A 21698-nucleotide genomic window follows, 5' to 3' on the forward strand; every position below is an offset into this window, starting at 1 on the left:
ATACCCAGCTATAGGGGCTTAAACAAAATGTGGTTTATTTGACTGCCATTACAAGAAGTCTGAAGGTAAAAGGTTGTTAGCATGGTCCAGGGGCTCAGCCACATCTAGGCCAACATTTCTGAAATTCTCCTGGCCTTTCTCTCACAGCTGTCATTTCTTGAGTATAAGAAATAAGAGGGAACTTTGGCATCAGGGTCATCTGCTCTCTTTCATTAGAAAGGCACAAGTTTTTCCAGAACCATCTCTTCTCCCTCCCTATCATCATTTCTCACTTCTGATTCGATGGCCAGAGGAAGGCCACATGGCCACCTCTGTAGTAAGGGAGTCGGACAGAGATTTGTGAACTCAACTTTTGCATACAATTTTAGAGAATTCAAAAATGGACGCGCGTTATGGTACCCAGGTTCAGAATCCCTGATTGAAAAAGTGGGTCACACTATCTGAACCTACGTTTTCAGGTCCTCACTCCTCAAAGAAAAACTGAAATCTAAACAGATTTCTGATAATCTGGTTTGAAGCAGCAAGCTGTTTAAAGGCCAGAGAATCAAATGAGATAATGAATTATGAAACTTTTGTAAACTGTTAAGTTCTACTTAATATGAAGATGTCTTTCTGTTGTGAGAACTTCCTTTGTTATCTATGTATTACACATCTTGGTTGCCATTTGCCTTGTGTGTGTAAATAAAATAACATAGAAGTAGGGCAAAGTAAAGACACAAGCAAATCAGTGCCAGGAACACACAGAAAATATTTTATTAGTTTCCAAATTAAGAAACAACAAAGGAGGGCATATTTCAGGAGAAATCTATGACTCTCCTCAGAGAGCCCACTCTGGCATTCGTGGCCCCCCAGTCCTGGTAGCGCCTATAGTCCCCTGGCATCAGCAGGTACTGCCGTCCTCGGTAGTTGGACAGCTCGTAGAGGACCCAGGAGCCCTCCAGCACGTTGAGGGAGTGGATTTCATTGAAGCGGAAGCGGTCCTGAAGACAGGAGCAGTCCTCAGTGAACTCTATCATCTGGCCTCTGTAGTCCTCCCTCTCATAGAGTCTGATCCTGTGAGAGCCAGACTGGCGGACCCAGAAATAAAAAGAGAAGAAAAGCAAGTGTGAAATGATTCCAATGCATTGTTAGGCAGTCCAGCTTGGTGAGGACCCGCTCAAGCCATTTTGAAATACATGGTAAAATTTAATTAATTCTGAATATTTATAAACTCCTCATTACCGAGGGCAGAGATTCAGTACCTTTTCAAGATTATAAAGTATGGTGAAGAAATTGAGAAGGAAATCTCATTCTTTAATATATTCAGCTATTTCTTAGGATGAGCTGCCTCCTAGGCTCAGTATCCTGTACCACATGCAAACCCAAACCTGTAACAGCTTATTACTATTTTATACCATTTTGAAGAAATGTTTTAATATTAAAATAAACATTAAATTATAAAGAAATATATTTAAATAATGTATAATTTTAATATACATATGATATCTAATACATATTTAATTATATACTATATTTAAAATATAAAATGTATAAAATTATATTTTATTTAAAGTTAATCATATTTTATTTTAATAATTATATTCAAATTATATTTTATAAGTATAAATTAAAATTATATTTATTTTACAAATTATATTTTATTTTAAAATAACTTTACTAAAATATAAATAAAATATATTTAAAATACATAAATATAAGGGGTGGGGCAGTGGCTCATGCCTGTAGTCCCAGCACCCTGGGAAGCCGAGGCAGGTGGATCACTTGAGGTCAGGAGTTCAAGACCAGCCTGACGAATATGGCGAAACCTTGTCTATACTAAAAATACAAAAATTAGCCAGGTGTGGTGGCGCGTGCCTGTAATCCCAGCTACTTGGGAAGAAAATTGCTAGGGCCCAGGAAGCAGAGGTTGCAGTGTGCCGAGATCATGCCACTGCACTCCAGCCTGGGGGACAGAGCAAGACTTCGTCAAAAAAAAAATAAATAATAAATAATAAAATAAAGTAAAATAAAAATAAAAATACAAAAATTAGCTGGGTGTGGTGGCGTGCTCCTGTAACTCCAGCTACTCAGGAGACTGAGAGAGGAGAATCATTTGAATCCAGGAGGCGGAGGTTGCAGTGAGCCGAGATTGCACCACTGCACTCCAGCCTGGGCGTCAGAGTGAGACTCTGTCTCAAAAAACAAAAACAAAACAACAACAACAAAAATATATATATACACATATAATGTAAATGAAATATATTAAAAATATATTAAAATATATTTAAAATATGTTAAATATATTTAAAATATAATTTATATAGTTATATAAATATATTAAATACATATTTATTAAATAAATATATTATTAAATACATTATATTCATTAAATATATTTAATGTAAATATATTTAAAATATAAAAATATGTATTTTAAATATAAGTATTTAAAATATATTAAATATATCATTTAATATATTGAATTAAATGATAATTCATCATTTAAATCAATGATATAAATAAAATATGTTAAATATATAAGGCTTCTATTCAAAATATAAGTATTTTAAATATATTAAAATATAAATATTTAAAATACATTAAAATATAAAATATTAAATATCTTCATATATTAAAGAACAATTAATTCTAAGTCAATAACTTGTGAATGCAATGAAGAAAAATGGAGGAAAAAAAATCAGTAAGTCCAAGGACGAATTTTGCATAAACTTTAGTGTTCTAACACACATATGGGATAAAAGGGGCACATGTGTAAAATATGTGTGTTGCTCTCCTTTGAAGGAAAGTCTTATATAGGTTGGGAAAACCCAAAATATGCAAGAGAGGAGCAAAAACGGGAAAAAGTCTCAAAAGAAATTGCCCTGTTTGCTCAGTAACTGCTGTACGCTCTAGCATTTATTCTTCTATTGGGTATTAGTGGTTTTTCTACAACTCTATTCTAAATGATTCCAGAATAGGACTTAAGTCTTATACAACCCCTAGGGCAGGAGACACATTCCTACTCAATACATATTTGTGGATTAATTGTGATTAACTGGTGTCTGGGTAATATTTTGCTTATGTGGGGAGCAAACTCTATTGACTTAATCCACTATAGTTCATCTTTTGTCCACTCTCAGTTATTGTGACTGATCACTACTTCTAATGTTTAACTTTTGCTTGAAACCATCCAGTGAGTGTCCTGAGGGCCTGGGTCCTGACTTGAGGATGTACTCACGTGGGGGATGAGGCGGCAGGAGCGGACCGAGTCGCTGAGGCCCATCCACTGCTGGTGGTCGGCATAGTCGCCGCGGCGCACGAAGTACTGGAGGCCCGAGTAGTTGGGCTGCTCATAGAGCATCCAGCAGCCGCTGTCCACGCGCGCCGAGTTGCAGCGGCTCAAGTAGGGCTGCAGGTTGGGGTGGTCGCTGCTGCATTCGTAGTGGCGGCCCTGGAAGCCCCGGTCCTCGTAGAGGGTGATCTGCAAGGCAAGGCGAGACAAGGCGAGGTCTCACAGGCCTGCTCCTGCCCCAGTCTCTGGCCCCCGCGATGGAGGAAGCTCCGGGGTCCCGGGGCGCAGGCTGGGCTCACCTTCCCCATGGCTGGCTGCGCGCCCGACGGTGCTGAGCTGGTGGGGCGGCGGCGCTGAGTGGGTGGGGCGGCGGCGCGGCGGGCTATATAGCAGGAGGGCTGCTGCGTTGGCAAGAACCGCACAAAAGGGGCCCCCGGAGGGGAGCAAGGGCATTTTCGTGTTCTCTTTTTTTCTCTTTGCTGTGCTAGTCCACGGGGCTTGTTGTGGGTTTTGGTCGCATTCTCTCTGGAGTATTCGGATTGCTATCACTGGCTGATGCTATTGAGAATGTTTGTAAAAAGGCAATTTGGGACATTGTCTATTTATAATGGAAGTGGAGCTTCAGCTATTTCACATATAGTTCACGCTTTTATTCGTATAGGCTGGGGAAAAACAAAAAAAATTTAAGTCGGGGAGCAAAAAAAGCAACGACTCTTAATAAGGCAAATATAAATTAATCTGTCAGAACTACAGTGTTACTTACGTGCCACAATATTGAATACTGATTGTTAATAGGAAGGAAATGGGCTTAACTGAATGTTGAAAATTTCAAGTTAGTCCTTTAAGAGAACGTCATCATGAAAGGGTGTAAGAAATTGGAACATTTTATTAAGAGAGTTCACAGAATTTCGAACTTTTATTATGGTAAAACACACAGCAAATATGAATCTTCAATATTGGGTCTGATTTTGTTGCAATTATGCCTGGAAGTAGCTAAGAATTAGATGTTTTTCTCTTAGCTAATGGTGGTGCCGTGATTCAAAAGAGAGAATAGTTCTAAGATGCTTAATCTCAGAAAGAACTAAAAAGGGAAATATCTAAGTTTGAGGAAATTAGAAAAAGTAATATGTTTGAAACACAAAAACATGATCTCTTAGCTTGTTATAAAATAAAACCAAATTCCTAAGAAACTTATTTCTGGTAGGATCTAGAATACACCTTTGCCCTCTGAACAAGCGAGAGTACACAAGGCCTTTGACTCAGACGAAATTAATTGCATTAACACAAAGGGGAGCTATGGCTGGAATGATGCAGGGAGAGGAAGGAATAAAAATCTAGAAGTTGGACTCGAGGAAGACTTCAGAAAGTACTTATTGGCCTGGAAGAGAACAGTTTGATGGACTGGAAAGAGTACTGGAGTGGAATATGACCTATGTGTCCAGCTTCTTTCATGTTCAAAGAATTGCTTACAGCCCTGTGTCAACCCATGGAAATACTTTGTCTTGTCTTTGAGTCATAAATCTTTGTAAGTGGTATTTATGAATTAAACAGCAACTATGTGCAATACAAATTATTTTAATTCTTATTTTCTGGCTGCTTTTTTTTTTTTTTTTGTATTCTTTCTATGTAGAGCTCTGCGGTGGTAGGGAAATGCCTTTTTGTTTTGTTTTGATTGTTTTCTTCATCCCCATTGCTACATATAGCAGGCGTATGGTAGGTGCTCAAAAATTGGTAAGGATCCTAACTCAAGGAAGTTAAGAGTCTCTAGTGGCTAATAATTGGAGGCTATTGAAATGGAAAATAAACTTGTGGCTGGGTGTGGTGGCTCACACCTGTAATCCCAGCACTTTCGGAGGCCAAGGTGGGAGGGTCACTTGAGCCCAGGAGTTTGAGACCAGCCCTGGCAACATAGTGAGACCCCTTCTCTACAAAAAAGTGAAAAAATTAGTCAGGCATGGTGGTGCGCGCCTGTAGCCCCAGCTACTTAGGAGGCTGAGATGGGAGGATCGCTTGAGCCTGTGAGGTCGAGGCTGCAGTGAGCTGGGTTTGTGCCACTGCACTCCATCCTGGACAACAGAGTGTGACCATGTCTCAAAAAATAAATAAATAAAATAAAATAAACTTGCACTATGAGCCGGTAGTCTCACTTCTAGGTGGCTATCTTTTTAAAATTATGGCATGTCAGGATTAGCGTATATGTACAATGTTATTCTTTGCAGCATTTTTGGTAAAAGCAACATTGGAAAAGCCCAGTCACTTAAGCGGACAAAGGTGAAATGGTCTAAGGGACCTCCAAACAATGGGATGCAATTCAACCATCAAACAGAATAAGATACTGACCTAGATATATGTCCATATTATAATACATTTTAAAAGCAAGTTGCAGACTAATATGTATAGCATGATTCCATTTTTGTAAAGAAAAGAAGCATGTGTTTTATGAGAGAGCTATATAAACAAGGAGAAAATCCCAGAAGGGTGCCCACCAACTATAAACAAGAGTTAGCAATGAGGGGCATCAGAAGGACTCCCCTCAACTTCTTTATAGAATTTGTACAGTAGTAAGATTATGGGAGGCCTTTTACTTTGAAGGGAAATTTTTAAGTTAAAATAAATAAATTCTCTGCTGATGAAAAGACTTGTAATTGCTTTCTTTTTTCTTTTTTTTTTATTTTTACTTTTTAGGGCTTTGCTTATGAGCAAGCAGATTTTAGTTTAATAAAAGGCTCCAGAAATTATGGCTTTCTTTAAAGCACCTTTAAATTTGAGCCCATTTTGTAGTTACAGGACTTACGTATTTGTTTATTTAAACTTTTATTTTAGATTTAGGGGCACGTATCCACGTTTGTAATACAGGTAAATTGCATGTTGTGAAGGTTTGGTGTACAGATTATTTTATCACCCAGGTGATAAGTATAGTACCTGACAGGTAGTTTTTTGATCCTCTCCAACCTCCCACCCTGCAACCTCAAGCAGGCCCCAGCGTCTCTTGTTTTCTTCTTGTCCACATGTACTCAAAGTTTAGCTCCCACTTAGAAGCGAGAACATGAGGTATTTTGTTTTCTGTTCCTGTGTTAGTTTGCTTAGGATAATGGCCTCCAGCTCCATCTATGTTGCTGCAAAGGACAGGGTCTCATTCTTTTTTATGGCTGCATAGTATTCCATCGTATATATGTACCACTTTGTAAAATCCAGCCTACCATTGATGGGCATTTAGGTTGATTCCATGTCTTTGCTGTCATGAATAGTGCTGTGATAAACATATGTATACATGTGTCCTTATGCCAGAACGATGTTTTTTGTAGTTATTTTTTATGTTTGGGGTACACTATACCATGCAAATCTATTTAAAAGATTGATGTGTATCTCTTATTATTAATTTATTTGCAATAGCTGGTCACCATGAAACTGATGTGCAGTTTCTATAGTTGACACAGCATTTGGGCCAGGGGTAGTACCGACCGAGAGCTACACTTCTGGACAGGAGCCATTTTCAAAAGAAGATGAATAGTCTTTAGCTTTGTTCAAAGGTACGGCAATGGCTGCGATGGCCCTGGCATTAGTTATATAATACTGTGTCTGAAAGTAAACAAAACTACAATCCTTTATATAGTCTAATCAGGCTGTTGGCCAAGTTAAGTTTGCCCTCTCCACTCATCTGACTTTGCCTTTTGTCTAACCCATTTTTGGTTAGAAGGAAACTTCCCAACTATTGTTCCTCAAGGTGCTTAGTTGAATGCCTCCCTTCTCGCCAGTCAGCCTCTCCCAGGTCTCTGGCATTGCCCTGCGTTTTCTTTCTCGGGCAGGCTACACCCTGCCTCCACCCCAACGTCCGAGGCTTGTTCAAACTCACTCTACCTTGAAGCTCTTCTCCAATAGACCCCGTCCCCCACCCCATTCACTTCTTAACTTTTGACAAGGAGCATTTAAAGGTGAACTGATTTGCACAATGAAAGAATGACAGAAGTCAGCAATTGCCAGCAATGCAGACTAAATATTTATTAGGTTCCAAAATGGGAAATTGGTAGTGTTAAGCTATTTTAATACAAATTCACCACTCTCCGCAAAGAGCCTGCCTTAGCATCCATAGCTCCCCAGTCCTGGCACCGCCTGTACTCTTGGGGCCTCAGCAGGTACTGCCGCCCCCGGTAGTTGGGCAGCTCGTAGAGGACCCAGCAGCCCTCCAGCACGTGGAGGGAACGGATCTCGCTGAGGTGGAAGCGGTCCTGGATGCTGGGGCAGTCTTCACTCAGCTCCATCATGAGGCCTTTGTGGTCTTCCCTCTCGTACAGCCGCAGCCTGTGGGAGACTGTCTACTCGGTCCACAGAAAGAAGGATGGAAAAAAGCAAATGAGTCTCTTCCAGAATTTGTCCAACCAAAGAACAGATGAACTTGGTAGGTTGGGGCATGGAATTGTCATTGTAAAATTTAGATAGTGTAAAATGTAGATTACTGTGGTTGCTGCGCATGGATCTGTCTTCCACTAGCACCTAAATACTGGCACGCTCATTTTCTATTTGACCTGAAATTCATTCTTATTTAGGAGATGGAATTTTTAAGAGGTTCAAACTCTGAGTTAGAATCCATCAAGAACTGAGATATCTTGATTCCTAATTACCTGTGTTAATTCAAACTACATTTGGGGGGAAAAATAGAAATAATTTATTTTCACTAGTATTCTTTTAGTAAGGGTATTATCTCCCAAATTTACAAACATATAAATTTACCACTAAAGTAAGATTTAAAAAATCTTGTACTTCAGTGTAAAGTTAAATAGTCATTTGGAATGAGAATTTAACTGATTTTCCAAATTAAGAAAAATTACCTTTTCCAAAGTTGGACACAACCTTTGAATAGCCTATATTAACAATACAGCTTTGAAGGTTTACTAGTCCATGGTGGAATCTATCTAATTCATTCATTAGAAATTCTTTTACTATAGACAAAATAATTTGTTAAAAATACCATCTTTTTATGCCCAACCAGCTTCCCATTTGCAAGTTTTGTTTTATATCCCATTATGATATTACATTTGTTACAGACCTCTTTTAATTGACTTATTGGTAGCAAAAATTTCAAGTAAAACGGATTCTTCCTCTAAGTGGGTTCTTCCTTACATTCTCTGCTGTTTTTGTGCATGTTATCTATCTGGCTTATGCAGGTCTCTGATGTCCATCTAACCCTTAGGTGTTTTTAAATGCAAATCTCCCTCCCTGTAACCCACATTGACAATACAGTGGGGACTCTGGCGGCATGATGGAAATCTAGAAAACTTACTTGGGGGATGAGACAACAGGAGCGGATGGAGTCGCTGAGGCCCATCCATTGCTGGTAGTCGGGGTACTCCCCTCGCCGCAGCAAGTATTGTTGACCTTGGTAGTTGGGACGCTCATAGAGCATCCAGCAGCCGCTCTCCACCCGGATGGAGTTGCAGCGGCTGAAATACGTCTGCAGGTTGGGGCAGTCAGTGGTGGTTTCGTAGCTGCGGCCCTGGAAGGCCCTGTCCTCATAGAAGGTGATCTGCAAAGGAAGAATCGTTCCGAATTACATTATTTGCTCCTAACAGGCATTATATAAAGGCAACTTTTTTTTCATTTTATTTAATTTGTGTTCTGCTCACCTTCCCCATGGCTGGTTGACACGGATGATGCGAGTTCAGTGTGATGGGGCCTGCGGCTGCACAGCCAGTCTATATAGCAGGATGGCTGCTGCGTTGGCAAGAACAACACAAAAGGGGCCCTCAGCGGTAAGGGGATTTTATGCATCTCTTTAACATCCTGCATTCACTGGAAATGATTGTAGATTGTGTCCTTGTTCTCTGGTATATTCTAACGCTGTCCTGTACATACTGCTCTGTGTTGCTTTTATTTGGATTGTTAGTGTTTTCTAAATTTATCTGTGCATCAGTCTGAACTTTTGACCTGAAATTCGTGGCTCTGTCTATATGATTGAATTATTCCCTGTGAATTTTCTGGGAAAGATCTATGCCATTATAGAATTGCTCCAGGATTCCAGAGAGGTTGCTGAGGTAGAATGCCACAAGCACTGACTCATTTCCCTGGATGGCAGAGACTGCTCTACCTTACATTTTTGTCTTTACACAATTTTCCAGTCCAGGGCCGGACACAAATCTAGATTCTTATCTTGGCTAGTTTTGACTTCGTTAACCCAATGCTTTAAGACAGCTTTTAACTATGCCTTTCGTGGGCACGTCGTCTAACTAGAGATCAGTCCCTGGTAGTGAACTTACGATAACAAGCAAGGGAAAGGTTTCTATGGTCACTGGGCCCAAGACTGAGAAGTACCGTGTACTACTTTATAGATTGCTTTCCCTTTTTCAAGCGTGAGGGAGGCCATAAAGCTTCACGGGCAAGAGTGTGAGCTTTGGACTCAGGCCGCCTGCACTCAGAAGGCCCACTGATTAGCTCCATGGCAAATTATATAACCACTCAGAGCAGGAGTTATCTCATGGACTATAGTCTGATTAATGAGAAAAAAAGTGAGAAAAAAGAGCAGGCTCTGACATTCAGATGCTGGCCTGGCACTCGCAGTGAGGACATGTTACTCCCCTATTAGACATAAACAGTCTCACAGAATAACAACTTCAGACAAGGCTACTCCGAGACCAGGATGAAATGAGATAAAATAAATCCACTTCTTAACTTTGCCTAAGCGCAGACGAAAACAAAGTCAATGCTCCACTCTCAAAATCCCAAGCCCTCACTCTCTCAGCCAAAATGATTAACTGCCACTTCTTTATGGATTACAGGTTTATCCGTGTTCTAGTCTCCCCTCCCTACGGGTAAGATTTCTTGAGATAACTAATCACAAAATTAACCCTGCTTTCTGCTAACATCTAATCTGGAGTGAACTCCAACTTTTTTAGCTCCTTCCCCAAATCGCACAACTGAAGTGCAAATCCTATAACAGTTTCTTTCTGAGCTCTCTTACTGAGACACTCCATGCTTCCTCAAGGAGCATGTCCTCCCTTGCTGCAACAAGTAATAAGCTCAACTTGTTTAAAGACAGGTGTGTCCCTGGTGGTCTTTAGCTAAAGGACATTGACATGAATAAGTGGGATTATGTGTATCAGGCATTTGGCACATACTTGGCACAAATGAACACTGAATAAATGTTGTTATTAGTAATAGAGTGACATTGTTAAGGCTGACTTCACCCTGTTTATCCCTCTCAAAGATATTTAATCCTCTCAAAGATTCCTGAAAAAATGTATCCTCTATGAAGTCATTTGTGATTAAAGAAAAATTAGGCTTGAAGGGACTTTTGAAACCATCGGGTGGTTTTCAAACTCCAGTGTGCCTAAGAATCACCTTGCTTATTAAAAACGCAAATTACCATCTTGATCTTTTGGCCAAATCCTGCATCATTAGATCAGGAGAAGACCTCAGAACCTACATTTTTATTTTTTATTTTATTTATTTTATTTTATTTTTTGAGATGGAGTCTTGCTCTGTTACCCAGGCTGGAGTGCAGTGGTGCGATCTCAGCTCACTGCAACCTCTGCTTCCCGGGTTCAAGTGATTCTTCTGCCTCAGCTTCCTGAGTAGCTGAGATTATAGGCACGGGTCACCACGCCCGGCTAATTTTTGTATTTTTATTGGAGACAGGGTTTTGCTATGTTGGCCATGATGGTCTCGAATTTCTGACCTCAGGTGATCCACTCACCTCGGTCTCCCAAAGTGCTGGGATTACAGGCATGAGCCACCATGCCCAGCCCAGAACCTATATTTTTAATGAGCACCAAATGGTTCTTGGGCCAAAACACTGCTGTGGTTTATCCCCTCATGTTTTGACAAGGAAATCATGTATTTTAGCCATCCCTAGGCAATGCCTTATTAGGAATTGTACTAACATTCTCTTAATTCTATTTATTTATTTTTTGAGACAGAGTTCTGCTCTGTTGTCCAGGCTAGAGTGCAGGGACACAATCTCAGCTCACTGCAGTTTCTGCCTCCCACGCTCAAGCTCAAGCTCCCACCTCAGTCTCTTGAGTAGCTGGGACTACAGGTGCATGCCACCATGCCCAGCTAATTTTTTTGTATTTTCTTTATGTAGAGACAGGGTCTCACTATGTTGCCCAGTCTGGTCTTGATCTCCTCAAGCAATCCATTTTCCTCTGCCTCTCAAAGTGCTGGGATTACAGGCGTGAGTCACTGTGCCCCGCCTAACATTCTCGTTAGACTTAAAGGCAGATGTGCTGTCTGTTTTGTAGCACTCTTTTTTTTTTTTGAGACGGTGTCTCGCTCTGTCGCCCAGGCTGGAGTGCCGTGGCGTGATCTCAGCTCACTGCAACCTCCGCCTCCTGGGTTCAAGCAATTCTCCTGCCTCAGCCTCCTGAGTAGCTGGGACTACAGGCACCCATGACCACGCCTGGTTAATTTTTTTTTTTGTATTTTTAGTAGGGACAGGGTTTCACCGTGTTAGCCAGGATGGTCTCGATCTCCTGACCTCGTGATCTGCCCACCTCGGCCTCCCAAAGTGCTAGGATTACAGGCGTGAGTCGCCGCGCCTGGCCAGCACTCTTTCTTGTTCTATAAAGTTTCATATGTACACAGTGAGAGAATCAGAGCAGAGATACCAGCACTTAAATTAGAGCACTGGTAAGAAGACAGGAAAAGCAATAAAGGGGCCAGAAAGTGCATATTACAGAACATCGCTCTTGTTCCATAATGGCATAGTCTTGTATTTCTCTAACCTTTTTTCAAATCTTTCTCCTTCTCTCCTCTGCCCCAACCACCTCCCACCCCCAAACCCCTGCCATTGTAGCTGCCTTACATAGGGTCTTATCATATCTCAGCTGGACTTTCAACAGCCTCCTGACTCTGCCCAGTGTTGTCTTCCTCCAAACTGCACTCGGACAGATGCTGGGGTGATGAGAATCAAAACACATCAAGTCATGCTGTTCATTTGCTTGAAAAATTTCACGGACTCCCATTGTCTCCAGGATCCAATATTGATCCCTTAGTGCAGCATCCTAGACCTGGCCTCTGCTGTCTGTCCCCACGCTTTCTGATCGATCACGCCAAACCGCTTGTCATTTCCCAAATGCACAATGTTATTTCATGTTGTTCTTGTTTTTCAACATATTGATCCTTCTCAATGAGACACCAGTTTATTTTTCAACCAGAAAAATTTTACCCTTTCTTCAAGTCTCAGCTCAAGCGTCAGTTTGTCTGTAAAAGATTTTCCTGAACCCTTCCTAATCTTCTGGGCTGAATTAACTACTGCCTCCGTGGCTCCTCATGTTCATACCACTATAATGGTAACTATCACTTATCTAATTATTTTGTTTAGACATCAGTCCCTCAAAATAGATGGGAGAGCCCCATAAAGGCAGAGTCTATTCCATCTTTATTTTTGTGTTCTCACTAATTGGCTTAGAGGACTGGCACAGAAAGGTTACTCAATAAATGCCCGGGAGGGGGGATGTGTGAATGTTATTCCTTGTCTGAAATTTATTATTATAATGGTCTATGGAGCCTGTTTCAAATGTTCAATATACACAGGCATAACACACTCACATCGAAGTTCAGGATGTGCAACTTTCGATGTGTAGGATGACACAGGCACCCTGCACTTGATCGATTTAATGGGGCTTTTTTTTTTTTTTTTTGAGGCGGAGTCTCGCTGTGTCACCCAGGCTGGAGTGCAGTGGCGCGATCTCGGTTCACTGCAAGCTCCGCCTCCCGGGTTCACACCATTCTCCTGCCTCAGCCTCTCCGAGTAGCTGGGACTACAGGCGCCCGCCACCACGCCCGGCTAATTTTTTGTATTTTTAGTAGAGACGGGGTTTCACCATGGTCTCGATCTCCTGACCTTGTGATCCGCCCACCTCGGCCTCCCAAAGTGCTGGGATTACAAGAGTGAGCCACTGTGCCCGGCCTTCTTTTTTTTTTTTTGAGATGAAATCTTGCTCTTGTCACCCAGGTTGGAGTGCAGTGGCGCGATCTTGGCTCACTTCAACCTCTGCCTCCTGGGTTCAAGTGATTATCCTGCCTCTCAGCCTCCCGAGTAGCTGGGATTACAGGCGCCTGCCACCACACCCAGCTAATTTTTGTACCTTTAGTAGAGTCAGGGTTTCACCATGTTGGCCAGGCTGGTCTTGAACTCCTGACCTCAGGTGATCTGCCCACCTCGGCCTCCCAAAGTGCTGGAATTACAGGTGTGAGCCACCACACCCAGCCATAATGGGCCTTTATAACAATAGAGATAATAAGCAAAAGGGAAAAACCAGGAATGCTGTGTTGTGCCCTAAGTCCTTCCACTCCTTAGTAATTCTAATTTTTATTTCTTCTGAGATGAGAAATTAATATTACAACAGCGGTAGCCAATTCTAGAGTTTTGCTGGTGTCTGAGGTCCAGCCAGCAGTTGATTTTACCACCCACCTTCCTGCTTCTTAGCAATTAATATACGGTGGTATCCTATGCAGTCATGCATCTCTTTTTTATATGATTGCAATTTTAATTTTAAAAAATGGGAAAAAATAGTACCCTTGCAAATAAAAAGGCAGTTCTACAAATTAATATAAAATTCACTGGGGAATTCTAAAGTGAAGGCCAAGAGTTCCCTCGAGGACATGGGAAAGGCATCATGCTGGGGTTTTTGTGTGGTGCTTTGCCAGTCAGCACCCCCTCAGCAAGCCCTTCCTGAAGGGCTTATTGCCCTGGTTTTGAGAAGTCTATCTAAATAAATTACAGCAAACTCTGCCCTCACCCCAGGGAACTGGTCCCTTCATGCTTCTAGAAGAACTGAGATTAGCTTGTCCAATCTACTCTCTAGTCATCTTCCTACTTGCAGGCTGCTTGGGGCCACAAGTAGAAGGGGAGGAACAAGCAAGGGCAGAGACAGGAAGCTGGTTTTCCTTGAGGCCTCATGTGGTCACCTTACAACAAACACTGCAAGGCTTTATGAGCTAAATGTCAACTCACACACAGATCAGGTGCCTGCCCTGAGCTTCTCTGAGCCTTTCTGCCCTGCTCCATCACTCGTCAGTGAGTCTGAGGTTGAATGCAAACACTCATGGAGCAGAGATCAGCTAGAAGCAACGTGAAAACCACGAGGGTTTAAAGTATGGTGTATGCTGGCACCAGCTTAAGGTGGCATTCCCCACCCACGCTTCCCCCTTCACTTCAGAAGGCTGCACCTCCTGTATTGCAGGGATTAGGACTCTTGTAACTCAATCAATAAAGCCTCTGCTCTATGGCCACTGGGGCCATTGTCTTCTGACGTAGCCTGGCCAGGAGCCCCATTGTCTGCAGAAGGGAGTTCACTCCTCCGCTGCTTTCATACCAGTGTATCCAATTTCCTTGACAAACTCCACTTTATCAGTTATTCTGCCATTTGGAAAGTTTTACACACTTGGAAGATGTTGCCAATGACATCTTCTGGTGAGTAGCCCAGATGCCATAGGTGAGCGGGAATCTTGTAGGTTTCCTTGACATGGGCATTCACACAGTGCTGGATCATCTCCTTCATGAGCAGGGGCTGGGGCTCGTCACAGACCCTGAACACACTTCTCGCTGTAACTGAAGCCCGATCCTGGGAAGATGGACTGCAAGTTGTTCAGGGCCTGTCTCATGTCTCCCTGGGCCATGAAGATGATGGCTTCTAGGCCAAAGTCAGTGTACAGAACTGTACCCTTCTCTCTAGCATTCATCAGCCTCACACTGGTCTGGGCATCGGTCAGCTTTGTGTAGCGGAGGACTATGCACTGGGATCCAGTGGCCTCTGAACAGAGACAGGAAGGCAGTGAGGTTTCCCTCAGAGGCTGGCATCACCCTATTAGTGCTTTGATTACGAGGATGCAGCTGCATAATCCACACAGCCCAGCCATGCTGGTGGTGCGACTCCTCTTTCGCAGCAGGTGCTTAAGAGAAATGCAGTAAAAACAAGGCTAAATGTCAAAGTATTAACCAAAGTATAAAGTATTGCTTTATAAATTGCTTTTCCTTTTCCAAGCATGAGGGAGGCTATAAAGCTTCACGGGCAAGAGTGTGAGCTTTGGACTCAGGCCGCCTACACTCAGAAGGCCCACTGATTAGCTCCATGGCAAATTACATAACCACTCAGAGCATGAGTTATCTCTATGGACTATAGTCTGATTAATGAGAAAAAAAGTGAGAAAAAAGAGCAGGCTCTGACATTCAGATGCTGGCCTGGCACTCACAGTAAGGACATGTTACTCCCCTATTAGACATAAACAGTCTCACAGAATAACAACTTCAGACAAGGCTATTCCGAGACCATGATGAAATGAGATAAAATAAGGCCACTTCTTAACTTTGTCTAAGCGCAGACAAAAACAAAGTCAATGCTCCACTCTCAAAATTCCAAGCCCTCTCTCTCTCAGTCAAAATGATTAACTGCTACTTCTTTATGGATTACAGGTTTATCCGTGTTCTAGTCTCCCCTCCCCATGGGTAAGATTTCTTGAGATAACTAATCACAAAATTAACCCTGCTTTCTGCTAACATCTAATCTAGAGTGAACTCCAGCTTTTTAAGATCCTTCCCCAAATCACCCAGCTGAAGTGCAAATCAGACAGAGGCCTCAGCCAGCACTGCCCCAGCATGGCCTTGGCTGGCCAGGGCTTTCAGATGGAGACATGATCCTCCAAGGCAGACATCCATGTGCCACAAGCCCTCAGATGAGTCAATTCAGGCCCAGGAAGACTCTGGAATCACAATGTGTGCTGGGCGTTGGGCCCTTCTGGGCAAATGACAATTCGGTCTGGCTGGGGGTAGGAACAGGACACTCACAGTTTCTTTAAACCTCCACTGGAGATGCTGACCTGCAGCTGGAGCTAAGAACCACCAGTCAGACAAATGTAGAATTCTAAAACTCTCCTTTATCTTCTCCTTAGACTACTACAACAGCTTCTTCATGATGTCCAAACCCCAATTTGGCCTCTCTCTGATCCTTCATCTATGCTGCTGTCACATGGGCCTTCCGGTGATCTTATCTGAAGCATTAAAAGCAAGAACACAGTGAGTCGTTTTAGAGCAGATTTCAATGGTTCCCCTGAAGGCTTGCTGGACTCCATCAGTTATGCTGTCTGCTTCATCCAGGAAGATGATCTTATGTTGACCTTTGGGAAGGATGACTTTTTGTCAAGCAAACATTTTGATTTTATTCCTCGCAACGTCAATGCCCATTTGAAGCACTGAGTTCCAGCATGGCATCCTTCAGTGCTGGGCCCAGGATGCTTATAACTTTGTCAGTTCCCAGGGGGCCAGCAAAGATGATGTGAGGCATATTCCCTTCTCTTGCAAAGATCTCCAGCCTGCCCACAGTGTATTCATTCCTGCCATTTTCATTCAGCTTTACTGGCCTATATTTTTCAACCCCACTCTCACATCCAGATGTGCCCATTCCTTATGACCTGGGCCCTCACCATGCAGCTTGCAGTCGTTGGCCCTGCCAGGGGCCTTGCTGAGGGCAGAGGCAGGGTCTTGGGCTGCAAGCTCGCCTGCACCACCGCTACTCACTTGCACCTCCATTCTCTAGCTCTTTTTATTTTTTTGAGATAAGGTCTCGCTCTGTTGCCCAGGCTGGAGCACAGTGGCGTGATCTTGGATCACTGCAGCCTCTATCTCTCTGGCTCAGGGGATTCTCCCACTTCAGCTTCCCGAGAATTTGGGACCACAGGTGCCTGCTACCATGCCCGGCTAATTTTGTTTATTTTTTGTAGAGATGAGGTCTCACTATGTTGCCCAGGCTGGTCTCGAGCTCCTGGGCTCAAGCAATCCTCCCGCCTCGGGCTCCCAAATTGCTGGGATTACAGGAGTAAGCCACTACGCCCGGCCCATGCCTACATTCTCTAGCCTCCTCTTCCCCCATGCATCTCTTATCAATGGGATACATTTTGAGAAATTTCATTGTTGTGTGAACATCATAGAGTGTACTAACACAAACCTAGATGGATCAGCCTACCACACTAGTATTTGTGTATCTAAACAAATCTAAACATAGAAAAGGTACAGTAGAAATGGGAGACCAGCTCTATCGGGGACAGCCTAACTCAGTGGCGCTAGAGGAATTAAAGACACACACACAGAAATATAGAGGTGTAAAGTGGGAAATCAGGGGCCTCACAGCCTTCAGAGCTGAGAGCCCCAAACAGAGATTACCCATGTATTTATTAACAGCAAGCCAGTCATTAGCATTGTTTCTACAGATACTCGATTAACTAAAAGTATCCCTTATGGGAAACGAAGGGATGGGCCGAAATAAAGGGGTGGGTCTGGCTAGTTATCTGCAGCAGGAACATGCCCTTAAGGCACAGATCGCTCATGCTATTGTTCATGGTTTAAGAATGCTTTTAAGCGGTTTTCCGCGCTGGGTGGGCCAGGTGTTCCTTGTCCTCATTCCAGTAAACCCACAACCTTCCAGCGTGGGCGTTATGGGCCTCATGAACATGTCACAGTGCTGCAGAGATTTTGTTTATGGCTAGTTTTGGGGCCAGTTTATGGCCAGATTTGGGGGAGCCTGTTCCCAACAAGAAATATGGTATAAATGATAAAAAACTGTACACCTGGCCAGGCACAGTGGCTCACGCCTGTAATCTCAGCACTTTGGGAGGCCAAGGTGGGCGGATCACGAGGTCAGGAGATAGAGACCATTCTGGCTAACACGGTGAAACCCCGTCTCTACTAAAAATACAAAAAAAATTAGCTGGGCGTGGTGGTGGGTGCCTGTAGTCCCAGCTACTCGGGAGGCTGAGGCAAGAGAATGGCATGAACCCAGGAGGCAGAGCTTGCGGTTAGCCAAAATCACACCACTGCACTCCAGCCTGGGTGACAGAGTGATACTCTGTCTCAAAAAAAAAAGATTGTACACCTGTATAGGACACTTACCATGAATGGAGCTTGCAGGACTGGAAGTTGCTCTGGGTGAGTCAGTGAGGAGGGTGAATGAATGTGAAGGCCTAGGACATTACTGTACACCACTGTAGACTTTATACACACTGTGCACTTAGGGTACACAACATTTTTTTAAAATGCTTTTCTTTCTTCAATAATAAACTAACATTAGCATACTGTAACTTTGTAACTTTATAAACTTTTTAACATTTTAAGCCTTTTTGACACTTTTGTGGTAATATTTAGCTTAAAACACAAACATTGTATAGCTGTACAAAAATATTTTCTTTTTATCCTTACTATATAAACTTTTTTCTTTTTTCTTTTTTTAACAGAGATGGCGTTTTGCTATGTTGCCCAGGGTGGTCTCAAACTCCTTGTATGATTCTCCCCAGGGTCTGAAAGCTTAAGGGGATGAGTAACCCCTTCCTTCTCAGGCCCAGTCCCAAGGCGCAAGGCCACTTGTGTCAGCAGTGTGCGCCAGCAAGATAGCAGAAGCAGGAAGAGAGCCGGCTGGAAGACACGTACCCCTGAAGATCGAGAAAGAGGCCATCCGGGTACAACGTAGCACTTACGTCAGACTAGGACACTTCCTGTTTACAGGAGACTATAAAACTTTTGCCCCATCCTCACTTGGTGCTGACGCCATTTTAAGCCTCGGCCTTCCTGCACCCAGGCGCACCCAGGCGCTTCTTAAAACAGCTTATTGCTCCACACCTCCTCGTGTTGTCTGTGGACGCGCTCTTGGGGTTGGAACCGATACAAGAACCTTACACTGCTGGGCTCAAGGGATCTGCCTGCCTCGGCCTCCCAACGTGTTGGGATTACCGGCGTGAGCCACCACGCCTGGCCTATTCTTTTACTTTTTAAAATTTTGTGAAAAACTAAGACACAAACACACACATTAGTTTAGGCCTACACGGGGTCAGGATCATCAATATCACTGTCTACCACTTCCACATGTTGTACCACTGGAAGATCTTCACGGGCAAAAACACACATGGAACTGTCACCTATGATAATGATGCTTTCTTCTGTAGTACCTCCTGAAGGCTCTGCCTGAAGCTGTTTACAGTTAACTTTTTTTTTTTTTTAAAGTATAAGTAGAAGGAGAATACTCTAAAGTGATGATAAAAAGTATAGTATAGCAAGCTGGGCACGGTGGCTCACACCTATAATCCCAGCACTTTGGGAGGCCGAGGCAGGCGGACCACCTGAGTACTGACTTTCTCTTTATGTTGGATTTAGGAGGAGGACAGGACATCTTTTTCTTTGCCTGTATCCCAGGGATAGGAGCAAAAAATTTCTAAGAATAATGACTTGATCAAAGAGATTCGGGGACTCTAATCCCTTTCAGTTCAGATGTTTTAGAATAATTTTCATGCCTAAAGACGGTGATTTACTTTTATTTTTATTTTTAGAGATAGAGTCTCTCTCTGTTGCCCAGGCTGGAGTGCAGTGACGTGATCTCACCTCACTGCAACCTCTGCCTCCCAGGTTCAAGCGATTCTCGTGCTTCAGCTTCTGTAGTAGCTGGGATTGCAGGCATGTGTCACCACGTGCAGCTAATTTTTGTATTTAAATTTAGTAGAGACGGGGTTTCGGCATGTTGGTCAGGCTGGTCTCAAACTCCTGGCCTCAAGTGATCCGCCTGTCTTGGCCTTCCAAAATGTTGGGATTACAGGCGTGAGCCACTGCACCCAGCCAAAATATGTGATTTTATGTCTTCTAGGAAAATAGTGTAAAATTCAGCATGTTAAGAAGCTTTTGGTTTTCTGAATTATGTTTGACATATTATTGTTGACAAACAGAGGCCTCTGATTAATAGCTCCAGGAAGCCATCACTATTGTTGCGAGTTTAAAGGTTAAAGACCCAAGATTTAGGAAGAGTTAACACTAAATAATCCTAGATTCTGACTATTTTTCAGGAAATAAATCTTTATATGTATTTGTGTTCTCTCTCTATATATACACACATACAGTAGGCTAATATACATATACATACAGTAGGCTAAACTTAGGCTACACATTTTTTAAAAATGCTTTCTTTCTTCAATAATAAACTAACATTAGCATACTATAACTTTGTAACATAAACTTTTTAACATTTTAAACCTTTTTGACACTTTTGTAGTAATATTTAGCACACACACACACACAGAGTAGGCTAAACTTGCATCCAAGTTTGCCTAGAACAGTCCTGGTTCATGTCTCTTGTCCCAGTGTAATTATTAATAGTATATACTTTCACTCTCAAAAATGACCCAGTGTAGGCCAGGCGCGGTGGCTCACTCCTGTAATCCCAGCACTTTGGGAGGCCGAGGTGGGTGGATCACCTGAGGTCAGGAGTTTGAGACCAGCCTGGCCAACATGGTGAAACTCTGTCTCTACTAAAAATACAAACATTAGCCGGGCGTGGTGGCACACGCCTGTAGTTCTGGCTACTTGGGAGGCTGAAGCAGGAGAACTGCTTGAACTGGGAGGCAGAGGTTGCAGTGAGCTGAGATTGCACCACTGAACTCCCGCCTGGGTGACAGAGTGAGACTCCATCTCAAAAAAAAAAAAAAAAAAAAAACCCAAAATCAAAACAAATGACCGAGTTTATGACTGGGTGTGGTGGCTCACACCTGTAATTCTGGCACTTTGGGAGGCCCAGACAAGAGGATCGCTTGAGCTCAGGAGTTTGAGACCAGCCTGGGCAACATGGCAAGACCCTGTCTCTACTAGAAATAAAAAAAATTAGCTGAGCATGGTGGTGTGCGCCTGTAATCCCAGCTATTTGGGAGGCTGAGGTGGGAGGATCGCTTGAGCCCTGGAGACGCAGGTTTACAGGGCTGGGATTACAGGCGTGAGCCACCACGCCCGGCCACTTAGTATTATTATGTGTAATCATAATATTTTACTCTCTACTGAAATGACAGGAGGCTGAGCTTCCCGTGCGCATGTGGTTTTTGTAAATGTCCTGAAATTATTCCACAAAGCACATATAGCGAAAACACAGTGAATTCTATTTGGACTGGAAATCTCATAGTGGAATGAGATATTGGCAGTGGAAGTGAGAGGAAAGGGATGGTGACTGTTAGGAGGACAGGAGTGCAATAGGTAAGAGTGGACCAGTTCATTTATTTGTTTGTTTATGGAGCTGAGGTAGGAGTCCAGAGGCTGAGAACAACTTTCCTCATCAGCTAAGGCCTGGACTATTAGGGAAGACAATAGGGATAACCTGGAGGGATAACTTGGAGCTGTTTCAAAAAGTACCAATTCACCACCGTAGCTGCAAATCTAGCCTTGTGAGACTAACTACAAATGGCCTGAGTCCAAGTGAACTGAGCTTTTATTTGAGCCTACATGTTTTAGTCATTACAAGAGTGCTGGAAATAATATCTCTGCATTATTCCCCTTATAAAAGATTGCTTCCCATCATGAAAACATGTTATTATGTTTGGCTGAGTGCCATTATCACTTATAAATGCTTAATAGATTGAAAGAAAGACAGGGCTCTACTAGTGCCAGAAACACAAGCTAAATATTTTATTAGATTTT

At 42.8% G+C, this 21698-nt stretch overlaps 2 protein-coding genes and 1 pseudogene across 2 annotated transcripts; all 3 read right to left on the minus strand.

Moving 5' to 3' along the window:
* Positions 1-730: 730 nt before the first annotated feature.
* LOC100978046 (gamma-crystallin D) lies at positions 731-4180 on the minus strand. Its single transcript, XM_003820815.5, has 3 exons — positions 3571-4180; positions 3218-3460; positions 731-1067 (listed from the first exon to the last, which is right to left on the minus strand). The coding sequence occupies exons 1-3, from the start codon at positions 3577-3579 to the stop codon at positions 795-797; spliced, it is 525 nt and encodes a 174-aa protein (XP_003820863.1). The 5' UTR covers positions 3580-4180; the 3' UTR covers positions 731-794.
* A 3065-nt stretch (positions 4181-7245) lies between these two features.
* LOC100978392 (gamma-crystallin C) lies at positions 7246-18698 on the minus strand. The gene is made up of 4 exons (XM_003820816.4): positions 18150-18698; positions 8893-8980; positions 8550-8792; positions 7246-7584 (listed from the first exon to the last, which is right to left on the minus strand). The coding sequence occupies exons 2-4, from the start codon at positions 8899-8901 to the stop codon at positions 7312-7314; spliced, it is 525 nt and encodes a 174-aa protein (XP_003820864.1). The 5' UTR covers positions 8902-8980; positions 18150-18698; the 3' UTR covers positions 7246-7311.
* LOC100989840 (replication factor C subunit 2-like) lies at positions 14475-16793 on the minus strand (annotated as a pseudogene).
* Positions 18699-21698: the final 3000 nt, after the last annotated feature.

The sequence above is a fragment of the Pan paniscus genome, chromosome 13, assembly GCF_029289425.2.
Source record: "Pan paniscus chromosome 13, NHGRI_mPanPan1-v2.0_pri, whole genome shotgun sequence".
In the NCBI taxonomy this organism is placed as follows: Eukaryota; Metazoa; Chordata; class Mammalia; order Primates; family Hominidae; genus Pan; species Pan paniscus.

What these genes read in the sequence shown, in the direction of transcription:
- LOC100978046 (XM_003820815.5), bottom strand. An exon ending in CCTGCCGCCTCATCCCCCAC is followed by an intron (nt 1,068 to 3,217) that starts GTGAGTACATCC and finishes TGGGTCCGCCAG; the next exon opens with TCTGGCTCTCACAGGATCAG.
- LOC100978392 (XM_003820816.4), bottom strand. An exon ending in CCTGTTGTCTCATCCCCCAA is followed by an intron (nt 7,585 to 8,549) that starts GTAAGTTTTCTA and finishes TGGACCGAGTAG; the next exon opens with ACAGTCTCCCACAGGCTGCG.